The sequence below is a fragment of the Sus scrofa genome, chromosome 1, assembly GCF_054392235.1.
Source record: "Sus scrofa isolate SSC_HxYL_T2T_F1_AM1 chromosome 1, Sscrofa_HxYL_maternal_Yorkshire_Landrace_v2.0, whole genome shotgun sequence".
Lineage (NCBI taxonomy): Eukaryota > Metazoa > Chordata > Mammalia > Artiodactyla > Suidae > Sus > Sus scrofa.
The window spans coordinates 257,038,688-257,056,411 of NC_139383.1; the positions used below are offsets into that span (position 1 = coordinate 257,038,688).

Here is a 17,724-nt window from a genome sequence, read left to right on the forward strand (position 1 = left end):
CCCTTCCCATCCCAGTCAGCCACAGGGACACACTCATCCAAAATAGCCAAGTCCAAGGGTGCAATTAATGCTAAAAGCAAAATCACCCTGTTCTTTCAAAACCGACCATCCATTCAAACAAACATTTAACACCTAATGAACTAAACACCTAATGACTGCAAGAAAACTAGGACTTTACAGAAAAGATAATCAATGGATTCAGAAGACTGAGGGGCCGTCTTCTGAGGTGTATAGACAGAAAGGTCTCAGTGCCGTGACGGAAGCGACGAGGACAGGTGCTTTCACGTTTGACCGTATGCACAGCACTGGAAAAGGGAAAGCAGCTTTTCTCATTCTCTCTCTTCCCTTTGGACCCTGTAGGTACCTATCATCCTAGTTCAAGGACATCAAAAGATAATACTAAGGAAGAACATAAGAGAGACATTCACTTTCAAGCAATGGAATGCATCACTTGCCCAAACGGACCTGGGTCTACGTCGGAATCATTTGGATCAGCAGCATCGTCTTCAGTGAATGGGCGAAGACAGCTCTGCTTGTCCCCGAAGACCCGTCTGTTTCGTCTCGCTGGGAGGGTGCCATCTGAAGACAAAGGGAAGGAACCCCACATTTTAGTTTATTTGTAACAAAACAAACTCTCCACATCTGTGACAGATCTATACACTAAGGAGTTCTCTGGTGGCTAGTAGTCAAGGATCCAGTGATGTCACGGATGTGGTTCGGGTCACTACTGTGGCACAGGTTTGATGCTTGGCCCAGGAACTTCCACACACCGTGGACCAAAAAAAAAAATTTTTTTTTAATTCAAAAAAGTAAAATAAAGATTGTCATAAAACAATGTGAAAGAAAAAGCACAAGCCAGGTGAGCTAAGACAGCCTGGAGGTGGCAGAACCAACAGTGTGCAGCCTCCTAGAGGGTTACCTGAGGTCTCAGCGTCCACCCCACTCTCTTCAGCCACTTTGAGGAATATCTGAAAAATAAGAGTGAGAATATTATAAGCACCACCTTGTGAGAGCAACTGTCCCATGATTATTACATGACTGAATGGTAGGCTGGCTCCTGAAGACAAAAAGTTGAAGCCTCATTTATTAATAAAACTTTGTCAGCATCATTTGGGAGAGAGAAGGTGTTTTTACTAGAGAACATTTCCCCAGTGGTGAGAACTATCAATCCAGACAATCATTTTCAAATTAAAACCATGACATCAGGACACTACAGAAGGAGAAACTTGTCTTGAAGCTACAGGGAATGAGCCAACCCACTTCTTCCAAGTCTATGGCCCCAGATCTCTGAGTTGGCTAGCGTGATAGAATGACCAGGAAAGGAGGGGACTCCCATCACTAGAAATGCAATGGCAGGACTCAAACATCACAAGAGAATCTGACCTAGACCAATGATTTCCAAACTCTGATCTACAGATAGCTGCCCAGAAAGCATACAATAAAAAGCACAGACATCAAAGCCTCACCTCCAGAAATTCTGATTCAGAGACCCTGGAGCTCAGCCTTGGAATTTTTGTCATCAATAATATCCTCAAAAGATTCTGCTGCACAGAAAACCTTGGGGACTACCGGGCCAGACAATTTTTATATCTCTTCCAGCCCTCAAGGCCCCTCTTACACAGTAACAGAACATGGGCTTTAAAGCCCCAAACCCCTGATTCTGAATCCATAGCTCAGCACCCCTGAGTGTCAACTTTCTCATCTTGTTATGAGGACTAAATGAAGTCACAATGATTTGAAACAAAAACAAAACACATCAAGGTCAGCACATGGCACAAGTAGATTTTCCAGAAATGTTGGAAATTATGCACACATATTTAGGACCTATGCATGGTCGTGACAGTCATACCAGGGGGCAATCCTAATGCTTCCTTCCATCATCCACTACAATCTTAGATGGTTACCTGGGACCAACATTACCCAGGTGCCAACAACCTAAAGGCCCAATGCCTAGTGCCACATAATGCTATCCCAGTGGAGCTGCAGGCCAGTGGTCTGGTCTCAGGGTTGCTGGCCCTGCTATATCCTGTCAGCCTCTGAACTTACTTCTTCCAGGGTGGTCTCTGAGATGCCATAACTGGAGATGCCCAGGTCTGAGAGCCGGTCGTCAATCTCATGGAAGAGTTCCACAAAGGCTCCCTCTCTGGCAGCTTCGTAGGGCAGCACGTAGGTCAGCTCATGTCCAATGTCTTCCACCAGCCGGGCCTCGGCCACATGCTTCCTGATGAGGTTGGAGATAGCGGAGACGTCTGTAGGGACCAAAGTACACAGAGGGTTCAGCCAACTCAGTGGCTCCAGGTTAAGGGCCAGCCACTCCCTGCCTACTCCTCAGAGTCTGCCGCCTGCACTTGATTCTTGCCCCAGACACTGAAGTCATTCCACATATTCACCTGTGGCCCAAGAGTTCCTGGGGGCAGGGACTGTGTCTTACCTTGTATCACCAAAGCCAGGCACAGTGCAGGTTCTTAGAGCATGGTGGGGGGCAGGAAGGGGGCTGGATGACTTCTTGAGGTTGAAAGCCTGGTGTCTATTCCCTAAACTCTAGGATTCTTCCCTGGAAAACTTGACTAAAGAAACCTTATAAGATTCTTCACCTTTTTCTAACCTTTTAAAGGAGGCTCCTTCTATCTCAATAGAGCACTAACCCAACGGTTTATAGAAGGAGACATCTTCCTGGGAAGAGCCAGCTGTCAGGACTGGGAAGACATGGCCAGGGTGACGATTTCTGTTCCATGTATGTTACTTTGATGCTGGCCTCCTGGGGCTAAATCCAGCAGGCTGTTCCTCTCTTGGGCTCTCACCCTTCCTATGCACTGAACTCCAATCCCTACCCCATTGGCGTGGCCCTCAGCTCCTCATCCCTGGCCTCCAGTGTCCAGTGTTCAGCCAGATCCACTCCCCTAAGGACTCTCCACCCCAGTCATCTGAGTTCTCTGGGACACTGCCCTGCCAGCTCCCAGACCAAGCCCCAGGCTCCCAGCAAGCATCAGGCCAATCCGCCACCAAGCTGCACCCTCTCCCACAGCCGCCCAGCCCCAGCCCAGCAGCAAACCTTGAGTCAGCGCCACCAGCCTCTGCACCTCTCCTCCTCTGCCTCCACTCTGCCCAGCTGGGGGAAGCTCAGGCACCACCTGAATAAGAAACCCCAGAGTCCTTACCGATGGTCAGTGTGTCACTTTCATGGTCGCTGCCCAGGCCAGCATCAGAACTGCTCTGAGAAACACTGTCCTCCTGATGGCAAAGAAGGAGGTGAGAACGGGTCAGGGACCGAGCAAGGTACAGCCACCACCACCTTCGCCAGGGGGCTTCCAAGAGGCTGTGTGAGAACTAGAGCAAAAAGCTTCTCCTGGGAGGCATGCAACTGGGCAGCCTTGGCTTCTGAAGCCACTGTCTGATCTGACATGTGGGTGCTGGGTGCATGACAAGCAGACCTCTCAAAAGAACTATGGCCTGCCAGGGAGTGCCAGAACCAGACACTCACCAACCATCTCAGGCAGGCAACTGCCTGCCTGGTTGTCTAGTTCAGTGCTTCTCAAGCTTTAATTTGTGTTCATCACCAGGGGACCTTGTTAAAATGCAGATTCTATTTAAGAAGTCTGTGTTGGGCCCAAGTTTCTGCATTTCTATCAAGCTCCCAAGTGATCCCAATGGTGCTGGTCTCAGACCACACTTTGAGTCACCAGGTGCTGGTTAAAAGGCAAGTGAGTGGACAGGACATCAAGGCCAAGATATAAGTGTTTTAGGTGCCACTGTTTCAACACATAAATACATCTCAGGCATGTACTGCAGGACAGGGGAAAATATACCTGGTTATTGGGTTTTTGTTTTTGTTTTTGTTTTGCTTTTTAGGGCCTCACCAATGGCATATTGAAATTCCCAGTCTAGGGGTCGAATTAGAGCTACAGCTGTTGGCCTACACCACAGCCACAGCAACTCGGGATCTGAGCCATGTCTGCAACCTACACCACAGTTCATGGCAATGCCAGTTCCCTGACCCACTGAGCGAAGCCAGGAATCAAACCTGCAACCTCATGGTTACCAGCTGGACTCGTTTCCACTGTACCACAACGGAACTCTTGGTTATTGGGTTTTGATCTCACCTCTGTTACTCATTTGCTGGGTGGCCTTGAAAATAAACTAAATCCCTATAGGCTTCTCACTTCCCTCATTTGGGATAATAACTGCAATACCTTCTTCCCAGGGTTGCTCTGCCTTTGAGGTGACAGATGTAAAAAAAAAAAAAAAAAAAAAGTTTGCAAATGACAACAATGCACAATGAATTAATTATTATTGTGATGTCTTTTTACACCCAAAGTTTGCTAGAGTGAGTGACTAGCATGAAATCGGTGCTCCATAAGTATTGTTTTGTAGTTTAAAAGTTAAGGTCAACAAGATTTAAAGGTAATGAGCAGGCACATCACAGCATTCTGCAGCCAAGGTTCTTAACTCTTGGCAAGTCTCTCTTCAACAAAATAAAGTCCTCCAAGGACCTTCTCCATCACTCATCATACCTCCATGTGAAAAAGGAAATGGGATTCAACAGAGCTAGGACAATGGGAACAGAAGTCTCCTGAGCTTTGCATGTACAAGGTATGACATGGTCTCGAAGAAACCAGAGAGCAGGAGATGGTGGTCTCGACATGGCAGAGTGGGACAGATGTGGACCCGACATTCACAGCCAATGAGTCCGGACTCCTCAGACCTGGCACCAGCCCAGCAGAGACTGCAACTCACCTTTTTCGGGTACGACACAGTGCTACTGCTATTTCTGCACGAGCTGAGGGAGGACTCCACATCCTTCTTGACCAGGGTCAGGTAGTAGCCTGTCCCCAGCTGGTTCTTCAGGAACAGGGAGGAGCCCACGCAGCACAGCTTCCCATGGGAAATGATGGCAATCCTGTCCCCCAGGATGTCCGCCTCATCCATGTGGTGTGTGGAGAGAATGATGGTGCGGCCTGCTGGCACAAACACAGGGACGTGGGACAGGTGAGGCCCGCTGTGCTCACTGACCACAGGGGCAGGGACAACAGGACTGAGCAGGGTTAAGCATGGGAGGAAGACCCAGAGGCCTGAGTGCCCGCGACCCCGGGATGGCAATGCTGTGAGGGTCGCTGCTGCATCCTCAGAGAAAAAAGGACAGGAATGTTTATTTGGGAGCTTGCTACATGCCAGCAGTGCACTAGGTGGGCTACATCCATCCTCACTTAACTTCATCCTCTGCAGGGAGGCACTATTATTACAGATAAGAAACTGAGGCAAGTTAAATTTTTCCAAGGTTTCGAGCCAGCTTGAGCTCCTTGCGCTGCACCACCTCGTGTTCCTTCCACCCCTCCAAGCTGACTGCCCATCATGTTCCTGCACCACTCCCATCCATGCATTTATTCATCTGTCCTGTCGGCACACAAATGAAGTGTCCCACATAGGGTCAGAGATGAATGACAACACAGCCTCGGCTCTCAGGAATCTCAGTCTGTAGGGGATATAATTACATCATACATGGGAAGGTTCTATGCTGGGGGTAACCCTGGTGGTGCACAGAGGACCCCATTTACCCCATTTCTCTTATTCTTGCAGAGCCCTAGGGAATGAAGCATCAATCTGAAGTGTCTTATAAACGCGGCCTCCCACCCACATTCCAGAGCTGAGCTCAGAGGTCAGTTCCGCATTCTTGCTGAGAAGCAATTCTGTTCCTCTAGCAAGAACGGCCATGATTCAGCCAGACTTCGAGAGCCTCTCCCCCCCTCCCCCTCCCAGCCCAGGAAGCAAAATAAATACACATCAGTGACCTTGTCGATATTTCAGCAGCAGCTCCCAAATTCCCCTGCGGGAGTAAGGGTCCACACCAGCTGTGGGCTCATCCAGAATGACAACCTTGGATCCCCCGACAAAGGCCAAGGCCACAGACAGCTTTCTCTGCATTCCTCCTATGAGAGAGTAGACAGGCTCCAGGACCAGCCACAAAGAGCGATGGCAGAGGTGGTGAGAGACAGATGGAGGTGTCCACCTGGGGACAAGCCAGGGACACATTTCCTAACCCACCTTCCAACCCTCTCTCCCCAAAGCTGGGGACCCTGAGTGTGTGGTTGGGGGAGGGGGAGGGGAGGAGAAAGGCAGCTCCAGGCCTCACCTGACAGCTGACTTGTTTTGCTTTTCAGTTTGCTGGGTGGCAAGCCGACATCCAGGGCCATCTGCTCCATCTCGGCCTTCACGTGCTTCTCCGAGAGCCCTTTCAGGCGGGCATAGAACCAGATGTGCTCTTCAACAGTCAGCCTGGGGACAGAGGCCAGGTCCATTCTGGGCCCCGCAGGATGCACCAGAACACAATCCCTCCTCACCCAGAACACAAGAGGCATGGTTTTCTCCCTGCCGCCTTCTTTATTTTTTTTTCAACTTTATCAATTTCTGAAAAATAATCTCCAGGAAGGACTTAAGGTGGAACAGCAGTGAGCAACTACATGAGCTGCTCAAGAAGCCAAAGCGGCAAAGCCACAGGTCATGTCCACCCTACTCCCTGCAGGTCCAGCCCCCAAGCATCAAGCAGCAGGTCCTCAAGGGCCCTCATGGCCCCACCCACCAAGGAGCTGGCTCAGCATTGGCGGGGAGCAGCACCCCCCAAACATGAAGTCCCTCAGCCCTTAGAGAAGTCCCTGTGAAGGACACAAGCCTGAGCTGCTTACTGCAGGCAAGAGGAAACCAGGGCCCAGAAGGGGGACCTTGTCCAAGGTCACAGAGCTCAGGTCTCTCTCTAGTCACCACGGGGCTCCCTGCCTGCTGATGGACAAACTGAATGGGAGCAAAAGCTTTGAGCAGCAAACCCAGGGCCATCACACCAAGGGCCCTGAGGTACCGCCAGGTGAGATCGGCACAGGCCTCGGGGAAGGTGTGGCGGGAGAAAGGATGTCCTTACTCCAGAAGAACAGAAATGAGAGCACCAGTTCCCAAGCCCCCTCCCACCCAGCTGGACAGATGTACCCTCCCCTCTCAACAGATCTCTTACTTTTCCCAAACTGAAGGACAACCAGGTCTCAACATGTCCAAGAAGGTGAGGCCTGCTGCCCCCAAAGAAGGTAAAATGCTTAAGTCTCATCCACCCATGACTCATGTCACACATCTGAAGAGGGTCAGCTGGTACTCACATGTCAAACAGCACGTTATGCTGGGGACAGACCCCCAGGTTCTGCCGGATGGTGCTCATCTCGGAGCGAATGTCTTTTCCCAGAATGTAGGCAGTACCCGAGGTGGGAGGGAACAACCCTGTCAGGATTGACCTGAGGACAAGAACAGTAAAGTACAGGAGGCAGGGTTAAGCCCTCTTCCTGGAGATGCTCCATTCCAGGCTGCAGAGTCTGAGCAGATGGCAGAGCCCTCCACCCCTTTGCTTCCTAAGGGACCCCAGCAGACCTCCACAAACCACAGGAGTCTTGGCTTTAGTGAACAGCTAGAAGTGGGCCTACTGGCTGGAAATGGCAATTTTAGCACCGGCATTTTTTAAATGAAGATTCCAATTTGCAATGGAAAGTACACTTTAAAACATGAGTTTTGTATGCATAAGATTATACTCATGGAAAATGGACCGATTAGAACAAATTATTTAAATATAAACATCATTTTTGTGTTAGGTGGTAGGATTTTTGTGCACCTTTTAAAGATTTTATGCGATATTCATAATATATTGATTTTGCATTTTAAAAATGTATGAAAGAAAAACAGGAAAAGACAGTTACCTCCCCCACCCCCCAAAATATCCTTTGCAATAGTTGATGGACTACACTGAAAGCCACTGAGGCTAACTCTGGTGTTCTTATGGCCCCTGCTCCCTTCTGCAAACTACCCATTATAAGGTCCTTATAGGTCCCAGAAGGCAATCAGATAGTCAGCTGCCCAGCTGTTTCCCACATCTGCTTAAGACAGAGATCCTGGAAATGACTTCCTCCCTCCAACATAGCCAATCTTTCTCTCAACATTTTTGCCTCACAGTTTAGACCAAAGCAGCTCCGAGAGAGACCTTTTCTCAGAGTTGTCATAGCCTCAGGTTCCAAAACCACTACAGAATTCTGAGAACTAAATGGGAAACGTCATCAAAACGCCCCCAGCCTATTTGAACCTGAAGAAACATATCTAGAAACATGCAGCATTTGGAAAGCACTCATGATTAGAGAATATTTTTATACTCATCAACCCCCCATGTGCCCTGCCCTGCCCCTGGTAACCAATGCCATGTCCTTCGGTGTGAATTTCTAACCATACAACAGAATCTTCTTGTGGCTGTTTCTGAGAGTGCCACCCCCTCTTCTTACATGGTGGTGGTCTTTCCGGCTCCATTGTGGCCCAGGAAGGAGGTAATCTGGCCTTCATAGAAATTCAGGGCTAGGCCGTCGACGGCCACCTTCATGCCATCTCGGTAAACCTTCATCAGGTTCTGAATGGACACACCCAGCTTCAGGTGGGTGGGCTCCTCCTCCATGCAGACTGTGAGGAGACAGAAGATGGGAAATGAGCCCACAGAAGACACTAATCGGAGGTGTGTAAAGATACAGGGGGCGGGGCTTGTACTTTTACACCTGCCCTCTCCCCATGGCTATTTCTGATTTCTCAGGCAGGCAGACAAAATACTTATTTAGGACCTCTCTGGGCACTAGTGTTGGTGATGGGAATACAGTGATCAAGGAGCACTGAGTCTACTGTGGGGGAAAGCGCTGACAAGCAATCCAAGTGTAGAATACGGAAAGCTATCTAGAAAATACATCTAAAAACACCATGGAACTGTGGTACAGCCATCCCATGGAATACTACTCAGCCATGAAAAGAAATGAACTGCTGATACACATCACAAGTTGGAGGAATCAAGGGAATTACAATGAGTGAAAAAAAGCCAGTCTCGAAGATTAGATAACGTATAGTTCCATTTGCATAACATTCCAGAAATAATGGTAAAGTCAAAACAGAGAAGAGATTAGTGGTTGAAAGGTGTTGGGGCTGAACCATGAACATCTTTCTACTACCTACAGTCAGGAGCCAGGAGAGGGTTCTCACTTTGAGAAATGAAGGGTAAGAAAATAAGAAGCACAGGATGAGCTCTGGCAACCACTTGGTGTCAACCTGCACAGGCTCATTCATCTGTCATCAGGATGCCAGTAAGGCAGGCAGCGAAGCCATAGCTCACACTGTCTTTCCCTCTTCTTTCTAGCTGTTAGGAAGGCATGACAAGTATGTGGGTATGCAGGCATGTTGGTGGGAAGGGGGAAGGGGAAAGCACAAAAAGATCAAGAGCCACATTTCCAGAAGCCAAGAAAACAAGGGAAATGTCCCTCAGGAACCCAGACAGTGACTCCCCGTTAAGTCAACAGCACCGGAAACAAATGCATGGGAGAATTTGGAAGGGCGCACTTCCTGTGATTTCTCTGCCCCAAGGGTGGTCTTAGACTCTTTGGTGGTAAGAGCCACCCCTTGTCCCTAATAGCCAGAAGGGGAAGCAACACCATAGTTAAGGGGAGGGCAGGTCAGCAGCACTCACTTTCTGATGGTCCCTTCTGGCTGGAACCAGGGTGGCTCTTCTCATCACTCTCCTCACCGAACCAGTACGACTTAGTGCAAGGGAAATACCAAGGTCTGGGGATTCCATATTGGCCTGGAAGAAGGCACAGGTTTGAGCCAAGCTCTGCAACGTCCAAGCATTCCCAAGGTATCTGAGCCAGAGACAGCCTCCCTGAGGTCTCTGCTTGACACAGTCTTCAGAGACAGGATGGAACGGAACGGAGGTGGGTGAGGAGGGAGTTGACACCTGCTGAGATCTACCAGGCATGACCCACATCCTGCACCTCTGAATCTTCCCAGGAACCCCACGAGGCAGATACCATCCTTCCTTTAGATATGAGGAAACTGAGGGATAAACAGCCTACTCAAAATCACTCAGCCCAAGATGAAAGGACCCAGCAATTGAATCCAGATCTGTAGGCTATGAAACTGCATATTCAATGGGAGGAGTTCATGTAGGCACAGGGAATGAACATTTCCCGTGTATTCTGCTAGAGGAAAATCAGAAAGTGAACTAGAAAGGGTTAAACCCCACTCTCTCAGAATTCAATCTTCTATAAAAATGTATCCAAGGCAGGTCTTGGTCAAGGAGATTTTTTTCTTTAAGGGAAGTATCAAAATGAATTTTTATGAATACTAATGGGATGAAATCATAGGCAAGGGCTTACAGCCAATGTATCTTCTTAGTCACAAGCTGTACTTAGGAAACAGAACCTCCCCTGGTGATAATTTGGGGGTACAGAATTAGAGAACTGGGTCAGTATTGGGAGGAATCTTCTGGGCTAGCTGAGCCAACCCAGTGTAACCCATCTGGGTTCACCTCCCAACACCAACACCTGCCAGCTGTGTGGCCACAGGCAAGTTACTTAACTTCTTCAAGTCACAGTTCTCTCATTTGCAAAAATGGGTCAGAACAGTAGGCACCTCAGAGTAGTCTTATGAGGATTAAAAGAACCAAAGTATGTAAAACACTCTGCACAGTGCCTGGCACACTGTGCTTAAGAAACAAGAGCTATATCAGTGGTAAGAGTTGTACTTTAAGCATCTGCTGCCTCCTCTTGGACTATCTGCCATAGGTCTAAAGCCCTAACCCCTTTCTAGGGACACCCAGGCCCTGCAGAAATTTCAGCACAAAGAGAGAAAATCTCTACAGCTAGAAATTCCATTTCCCTGGCAGATGACTAAAGCAGAGTGGAGGTTCAGCATACCAGGAAACACAGCCTCGATGTACCAGGTCATCACCCCGTAGAGGAAGGTGTCAAAGAGCATCATGGAGACTGAGGTGGTGAGGTTGAAGCCATCTTCCTCCATGGGGCTCTCAAAGAGGTTGTCCCACTGCACCCCGATGCCCTGCTCCTCGAAAAGGGCGAAGTATTCACAGCCAAACCCAAAAGCCACAGGAGACAGCAGGCTCTGTGAGAAAGAGGCAAAAGTCACTCATCCATCTCCTTGTCTCTCATTTTCCTATCACTGCTAATGTAAATGCCACCTGGAGAAATGTGAATTTGCAAAATGGATCAATTACAAGATATGGAAATATGCATCTACAGATTCCCTTTAGGGGAGTGGGCTCTCTGGCAGCATATAAAGTGATTCTATTTATAACCACTCATTATGCACAGACATTTCACAAGTGCATATATGATAGAATGTAAAACTTTTAGAATTTTATGCTTCTAAAGATGCCTCAAGGGCTCAGCAATCCTGTAAAATGCACACGGACATCCAGACACACACACACACACACACACACACACACACACACACACACACACAATCATCAAGCTCCTCTCAAGCTCTCTGCTCAGCCAGGGATGGCTCAGTGTCACAGGAGCCTGTCTGGGGCTACTGATGTCTAAGGGGTGACAGAAACGCCTGGAACATCCTATGAAAAATTCAGGGGACAACTCACTCTTCTAGGAGCTTGCACACCTTCAAAGGCCTCTTCCTCTGTATAAGGGAGGGAGTGGTGAAGTCATGGATTTGAGGGGAGAGGTGGCACCTGTTCCTCAATCATTAAGTTCAGAAAGTTTTACTCAAACAAAACCCTATACTGGACACAAGGAATACAAGAGGCTAGAAGAAGCCATCTCCGACCTCAAGAGTTTTCAGTTCTATCTGTGGCAGTGACTTTGCAGTGAGCTTAATATGGCCAACAAAGCTGGGAGATAAAAGGCAACGGTGGCCTCGATTGTCCAAAGATGTTCCCCAGCACCATTTGCCTCACTGTCAGATCATGGTGCAGCCTGGCTCCCTAAAAAATACCATTCAGTTCACTTCAACCAGCTTTCACTCAGAGGACTAAAGATCAACAGTGTAATAAGACACAGTCCCTGTCTTCAAGGAGCACAGCATCTAGAACTAAGGTTTCAGATCCCACTGGAAAGAGAATCCCTTATCTTCTGTTCTCCCCTTGGAGGTGAAATACAGGGGCAGCTGTGACTGCAGCTGCTGCAGAGGGGCCAGAGTCACTCACAGCGAAGATCTTGAGAGAGAAGCCCACGTAGTCTTGCCACGCCACACACAGGACGTAGGGCAGGTAGAGCGTGAAGTAAATGATACCCCCACAGGCTGCCGCCAGGTTGGCTCTGGAGAAGAGCGTGCTGATCAGGAAGCACTGCAGGATGGTCACCACGGCGAACACGGACAGAAAGACGAACACCACGCTGGGGTCGCTGTAGGGCAGCAGGTTTCCCAACTGGGAAGGAAGAGACCCAATAAGAGACTCAATGAGCAGTGATCTATGGGAAGCAGCCAGGGCTTATCCCACTCATCTTATAGACAATATAGAGGAACAGCACTACTCATTTCTCTGATGACTGAACTGAGAGCTAGAGAAGGGAAATGACGACCCCCAAAACTACACAGAAAAATAATGGTAGAGCCATAAACAGAACAAAGTCCAGGGTTGATATTCACCAAAGTTCATTTCAACAAGTTTGTTCTTTGCTTCTCCAAGAAACAATATCTTTTGGATTCTCCTTTTATAAGGACTATGACTTTTGGCACCAAGAAAGAATTGGGGGAGATAGCATCCCACCTGTCTTCTCCCTCCAAAAGCCAAGGAAAATAGCCAGACAATCTGAACATTCCATGTGATCACCTGCCATAGGTTCCTGATTCCCACAGTCTTCTAGACTCTGTAGATTTTCAAGTTTCTCTCTAGCAGATGGTTCTATTTTAAGTGGCCCCTCAGCACAAAGCTGTCCCAAGAGGCTCTCAGCCACCCATCACAGGGCCACCAGCCCACCACAGAGCTCAGCCCTGGCCGTAAGATACCAGAACATGAGCAAGGCTTGATATTATCCAGAACTGCTCTGCCATACTGCCTCAGTGAAGTTCTTAACGTTCCTTGGCTTCATTTCCTCGCATGTTAAATGGGTTAGTGAGGCTGTAGGACAGCACATGTGCATGTTTTAAACAGTGCTTGGCAATCTGTGAGTGCTCATTTGTAATGAATAGTAGCTAGCATTAAATTAAATGTTAGTTCTTTTCCCTTTTTACTTCCCCACCTTTTAAAAACATTTACTTTTGGAGTGCCCATCGTGGCTCAGTGGTTAACAAATCTGACCAGGAACCATGAGATTGCAGATTCGATTCCTGGCCTCACTCGGTGGTTAAGGATCTGGCATTGCCGTGAGCTGTGGTGTAGGTCACAGACGCTGCTGGGATCCCGCGTTGTTGTGGCTCTGGCGTAGGCCGGCGGCTACAGCTCCAATTAGACCCCTAGCCTGGGAACCTCCATATGCCGCAGGTGCGGCCCTAGAAAAAAACAAAATTTAATTTAATTTAATTTAAAAAAATAAAGAGAGACATTTACTTTTACATTATGCATTCTTTTCTTTCTTTCTTTTTTCTTTTTTTTCTTTTTTTGGCCACCTGGAGGCAAATGGAGTTTCCAGGCCAGGGATCAGATGGGAGCTGTAGTTGCCACCTAAGGCATAGTTGGGGTAACACTGAATCCTCAACCCACTGTGTGAGGCTGGGGATTGAACTTGTGTCCCAGCGCTTCCAAGGCACTGCTGATCCCACTGCAGCCCAGTGGAAACTCCTACATGATGCATTCTTAAATGAAACGATTGCGAAAGAAAATTGGCCTATAAAGCTATTAATGTAAGAGATGGACACAGACCTTCACTGTACAAGGTCTTCTTCAAGGAGAGACTTGTTGCCTGACTGTTAGCAGACAGCCTCACATGTCACCCCTCTGGGTTCATCTCAGACAGCTACCTGGCCCTGGGGCACACCCTTCCAATGACTGATCGAGGGGCCTGCAGTATGGGGTGTCAGGGAAGGAGTTCTTGGGATAAACTAAAGGGATGGACATTCCAGCTCCATGGCCAGAGAACCCATGGGGTTGGGCCATTCCTACAATCCAACTCTTCCCTCTTCTCAATCCTGCATCCTCCCCATCCCTTCCACAGATGTGGACCCCTAATAAAAACCCAGATGCCAAACTCTGTCTCAGCCTCTGCTTCCAGAAAATCCTAACCTGCAACAATATCCTTCTGATGATGGTTTTTAGAAATTCTGGCAGCATCACCACCTAATACATCTAAGAAAATGATTAACTTTCAGAGGCTGTCATGGACCACTGCCAAGCAGACAGCATGGCGGTGTTAAGTCTGTATGCTCATCTGGGAAACCAGACCCCTGGGTTCTAGTCCCACTTAGCTGCTAACCAGCTGGCTTGACCTTGGGCAAGTTACTGCCTTTCCTGGGCCTCACTTTCCCCAACTATAAAATGAGGGATTTGCAGGAAAGGGCATGTAGGACCCCTTCCCTCCCAAAGAGTCTGTGTTTTTCTTCTCCTCAGGCAGCCCATGCTGAGGAGGAGCTGTTGAGGAGCCTGCGGCAGGGAGGAGGGAGGGGCCTGAAAGGCGGTCTTACTTTCAGGATGACCACCAGCAGGCCGGCGCTCACAAGCAGAGGGATGAGGCTACTGATGAACCAGCTAAACCAGAGGATGCCATTGTCCAGGCCCATGATGCGCATAGTCTCCTTCAGCCGCGCCTCCTTCTCATACACGATGCCCTTGATGATCACAGCCACCGAGTAAATCCAGGCCAGGGTCATGAAGAGGGGCATTGACCGGCTCATGACCCGCAGGAAGCTGGAAGGGTGGGGGGATAAAGGTGAGCACGATCTAGGCTCCCGGGCCAAAGCCTCCGGGCCTGCGTGCAAGAGGAAGCACCAGGACTGAGCTGGAGCTGGGCGGACCCATGCACTCAGGCAGGTATGCCCGGTGAGCGAGGCAATGCAGTGATGCAAGTTCCCAAATAAGTGCTGCCAAAGAAAACTCCTTCAGAGGCCTGCTTCAGTAACTAGGCAGCTGGAAGATGTCTTTAAGATAAATGTGGGTGCTGATAAAGTATTCAAACCAAACAAAAGCAACAAAGCCAAAAAACCCAACTCCTTCTCTCATAAAAGTGCAACACCTTCAAGGTCATCTCACTATCAGCTTTTCTTGCACAACTGTTACAACAGATGGTGCAGAAACACACTTAAGGCAGCTCTTGTCAGTAATGTGTCAGATTCCAAAAGAGAGTAGGAAATGCAGTGAAGTAAAAGGGACACAGCATCTAGACTCTAAAAGTCAAGGTTCAGGTCCCAGCTTTACCATTTATGCACTTACTAGGTGGGTAGGTGACAAGAGGCAAAGGTTCTGAGAGCCTCTGAACTCCTATCATGTCCCCATCCTAAGACATCCTTTCTAGAGTAAATCTTAGCTTAGAGGGTCTTTAGAGAAGTCTTCCTTTGAAAAATACCAGCTAATCTTTCTGAAAGTGAAAAACAAGATAAATCCTGGTGACCTGGAAAAGCTAGAGTGAGCTCTGCAAAGAGGTGGTTCAATGCAAAGCAGGGAGAAATACAAGGAGAGGAACCATGTTCCTTCTGCACTCTGATCTCCACACACACAACAGAGAATGAGAAAGTTTCCAGAATTTGGAAGAGACACAGCATATTTCAGATGCCTGCAATAACTACACCTCTGCCCCCTTCTCTCTCTCACACAAAAGTCATTAGCTCCAGAGGCACAGTCCCCACACTGAGAACTTGGCAGCACAGTGACGAAGCACTAAAAGATTATCTAAAAAGTCTAAGATAGAAAGGGCTTTTTCAGTATTTGCATTGTTTCAAAATGCAGTTTACCACTTAGCGAGAGGCAACAGACAAGCGGGCATGAGGTTGGCTTTTACCAGTCTAGGGCGATGTGTCTCTGAGTTTGGGGGATGTGTGGATGTGTTTGGCATGTGCTCATCATGACACATTTGAAAACTGCAGATTGGGCTGATATTGACCAAAAGGATAAGAGTGTAAAAAATAAAAGGCTTTGAAACCATGGATGAGAAAGGAGTGAAGATTATTGGTGTGTGTCTGTGACATGGCTGAAACAGTCAACTGCCTACCTCTGGTGTCTTATTTCTTGAAATCTCCCACAGAACTTCGAAACCAAATTTTTTTGCAGTAGCTGAAATCCTATTTTAGCCCATTCTGGGACCAGTATCCACACTCATATAAAATAAGTATAACCAAAGCATTCTGTTTTCTCCCTTGATGTGTGAGTGTGCATGTGTTCACGCCACCTGGGAACAGTATCAACCAGTTAAGTAAAGATGGTGGCTCGCTGGTAACTTACATGTCATCGACGTAACAGGGGTAGGGCATCTGCTGCATGTAGACGCCAGTTTTCTTCTCCATACCCGTCAGCACTCTGATGATTGCCTGCTCCACCACATCCTGCAAGTAGGTGAAGCCCCCCCAGACGTACCGCATATCCTCAAAGGGGTCAGCCCGAGGACCAGGGTCCCAGTACCTAAAACCAAACCACGGATGAGCAAACATTCCTTGGAACCACAATACGAAATGTTCAAACACCACCCACAATCGTACCACTATTACAGACCCCCTATTCTTATTTCTATAGCTTACTTTCCAGTCTCAGCTGACACGTACACATGTTTTTAAATTTATTAAAGGAGGAGCAAACCACTTGCTGGTTTGGTTTCCCACCCCCACCCCTAACTGGCAGCTTAACATTGCAACAAGTGGACACGCCAAAACTTATGTAACCATCCCCTTCTATACTGGTTGTTTGCCCCAAAATAAACTGGATAACGCTAGCACAGGGAACCTCATGCCTTTTTGTTTTCTTTTTTTCCTACTGATTTAGTTTCTTAGGACTACTTCCCTTAAACGGAAAAGCTGAACTAAAAGATAATGATATTTTATGACCTGTGAAATAGTTGTCTTCACAATGACTGTGCCAGTTACACAAACATCAATCTGAGCTCTTTTTTATTTGAAATTTCCTCCAACTTAGTAGTTAAAATAAAGTACCTCTAGTCATATTAACCACTCTTGACTTCCCCAAGACTGGCTGGTATTATGGGATTCAATTTACCCATCCTTGATCTTGTTCGTCCTCTCCACATTGTCGATGTCCATCCGGATCTTATACTTGACGTGATGGGGCAGCTCGACACTGCCTGGGGTGATTCCAGGAAACACGATCCCAGCCCAGAACTTCCGCTCATCCAGCAGCTCCATAGACTTGTTGATGAGTCGAGCCTCTGTTGCGACTGGTTCTATCTTGTTCAGGTTCACACACTGAGGGAAGAACGCCCATTGTAAGAACACTGATGCCCAGTAAAACAAGCAGTGGGCAAGGCAGACTCTGTGCTAAGAGGCAAGTGCCAAATGCGTGACTTTTTTAATTCTCTCTTTAATCCTCTCTCACGTCATTTTCTAATACTCGACTGAAAATGGATGGTTTTGGTTTTTAACTACAATTTCAAAGAAATGTTGGAAGTATTTAGAGATAAGTTACTTAAGATTGATTCTTGTGGAGGGAAAGAGGTTTAAACAATGATCAGACCTTGTTTTCCTGTTTTCTTAGCAATTTTGAGTCATAACAACTAACCAAACAAATAGACCAAAAAACCCCTTTCATGTGTCCCTATCAAGTCACATAATTTTGAGGGTGACATTTTAAACCATAATCGGTCCTTTTAGATTTTTAGGTAAGTTTCATCGGTCCTTTTTTTTTTTTTTTGCCATTTCTTGGGTCACTCCCGCGGCATATGGGATGTTCCCAGGCTAGGGGTCTAATCGGAGCTGTAGCCACCAGCCTACGCCAGAGCCACAGCAACGCGGGATCCAAGCTGTGTCTGCAACCTACACCACAGC

The 17,724-nt window shown here is 47.9% G+C and overlaps 1 protein-coding gene across 14 annotated transcripts in view; it reads right to left on the reverse strand.

Annotated features, from left to right (window-relative positions):
- The window catches only part of ABCA1 (ATP binding cassette subfamily A member 1), a 134,413-nt gene that overhangs the window by 33,127 nt on the left and 83,562 nt on the right, over positions 1-17,724 (reverse strand). For 5 of the 14 annotated variants that reach the window (XM_085011830.1, XM_085011727.1, XM_085011920.1 and 2 more), the window contains 15 exons: positions 16,940-17,145; positions 16,175-16,351; positions 14,425-14,647; positions 12,011-12,232; positions 10,743-10,947; positions 9,515-9,628; positions 8,298-8,469; positions 7,137-7,268; positions 6,128-6,270; positions 5,787-5,924; positions 4,735-4,955; positions 3,053-3,131; positions 2,047-2,249; positions 920-968; positions 466-579 (listed from right to left, as the gene is read on the reverse strand). In XM_085011830.1, the coding sequence (XP_084867956.1) occupies positions 466-579; positions 920-968; positions 2,047-2,249; positions 3,053-3,131; positions 4,735-4,955; positions 5,787-5,924; positions 6,128-6,270; positions 7,137-7,268; positions 8,298-8,469; positions 9,515-9,628; positions 10,743-10,947; positions 12,011-12,232; positions 14,425-14,647; positions 16,175-16,351; positions 16,940-17,145 (2,398 nt within the window). 14 annotated transcript variants of the gene reach the window in all.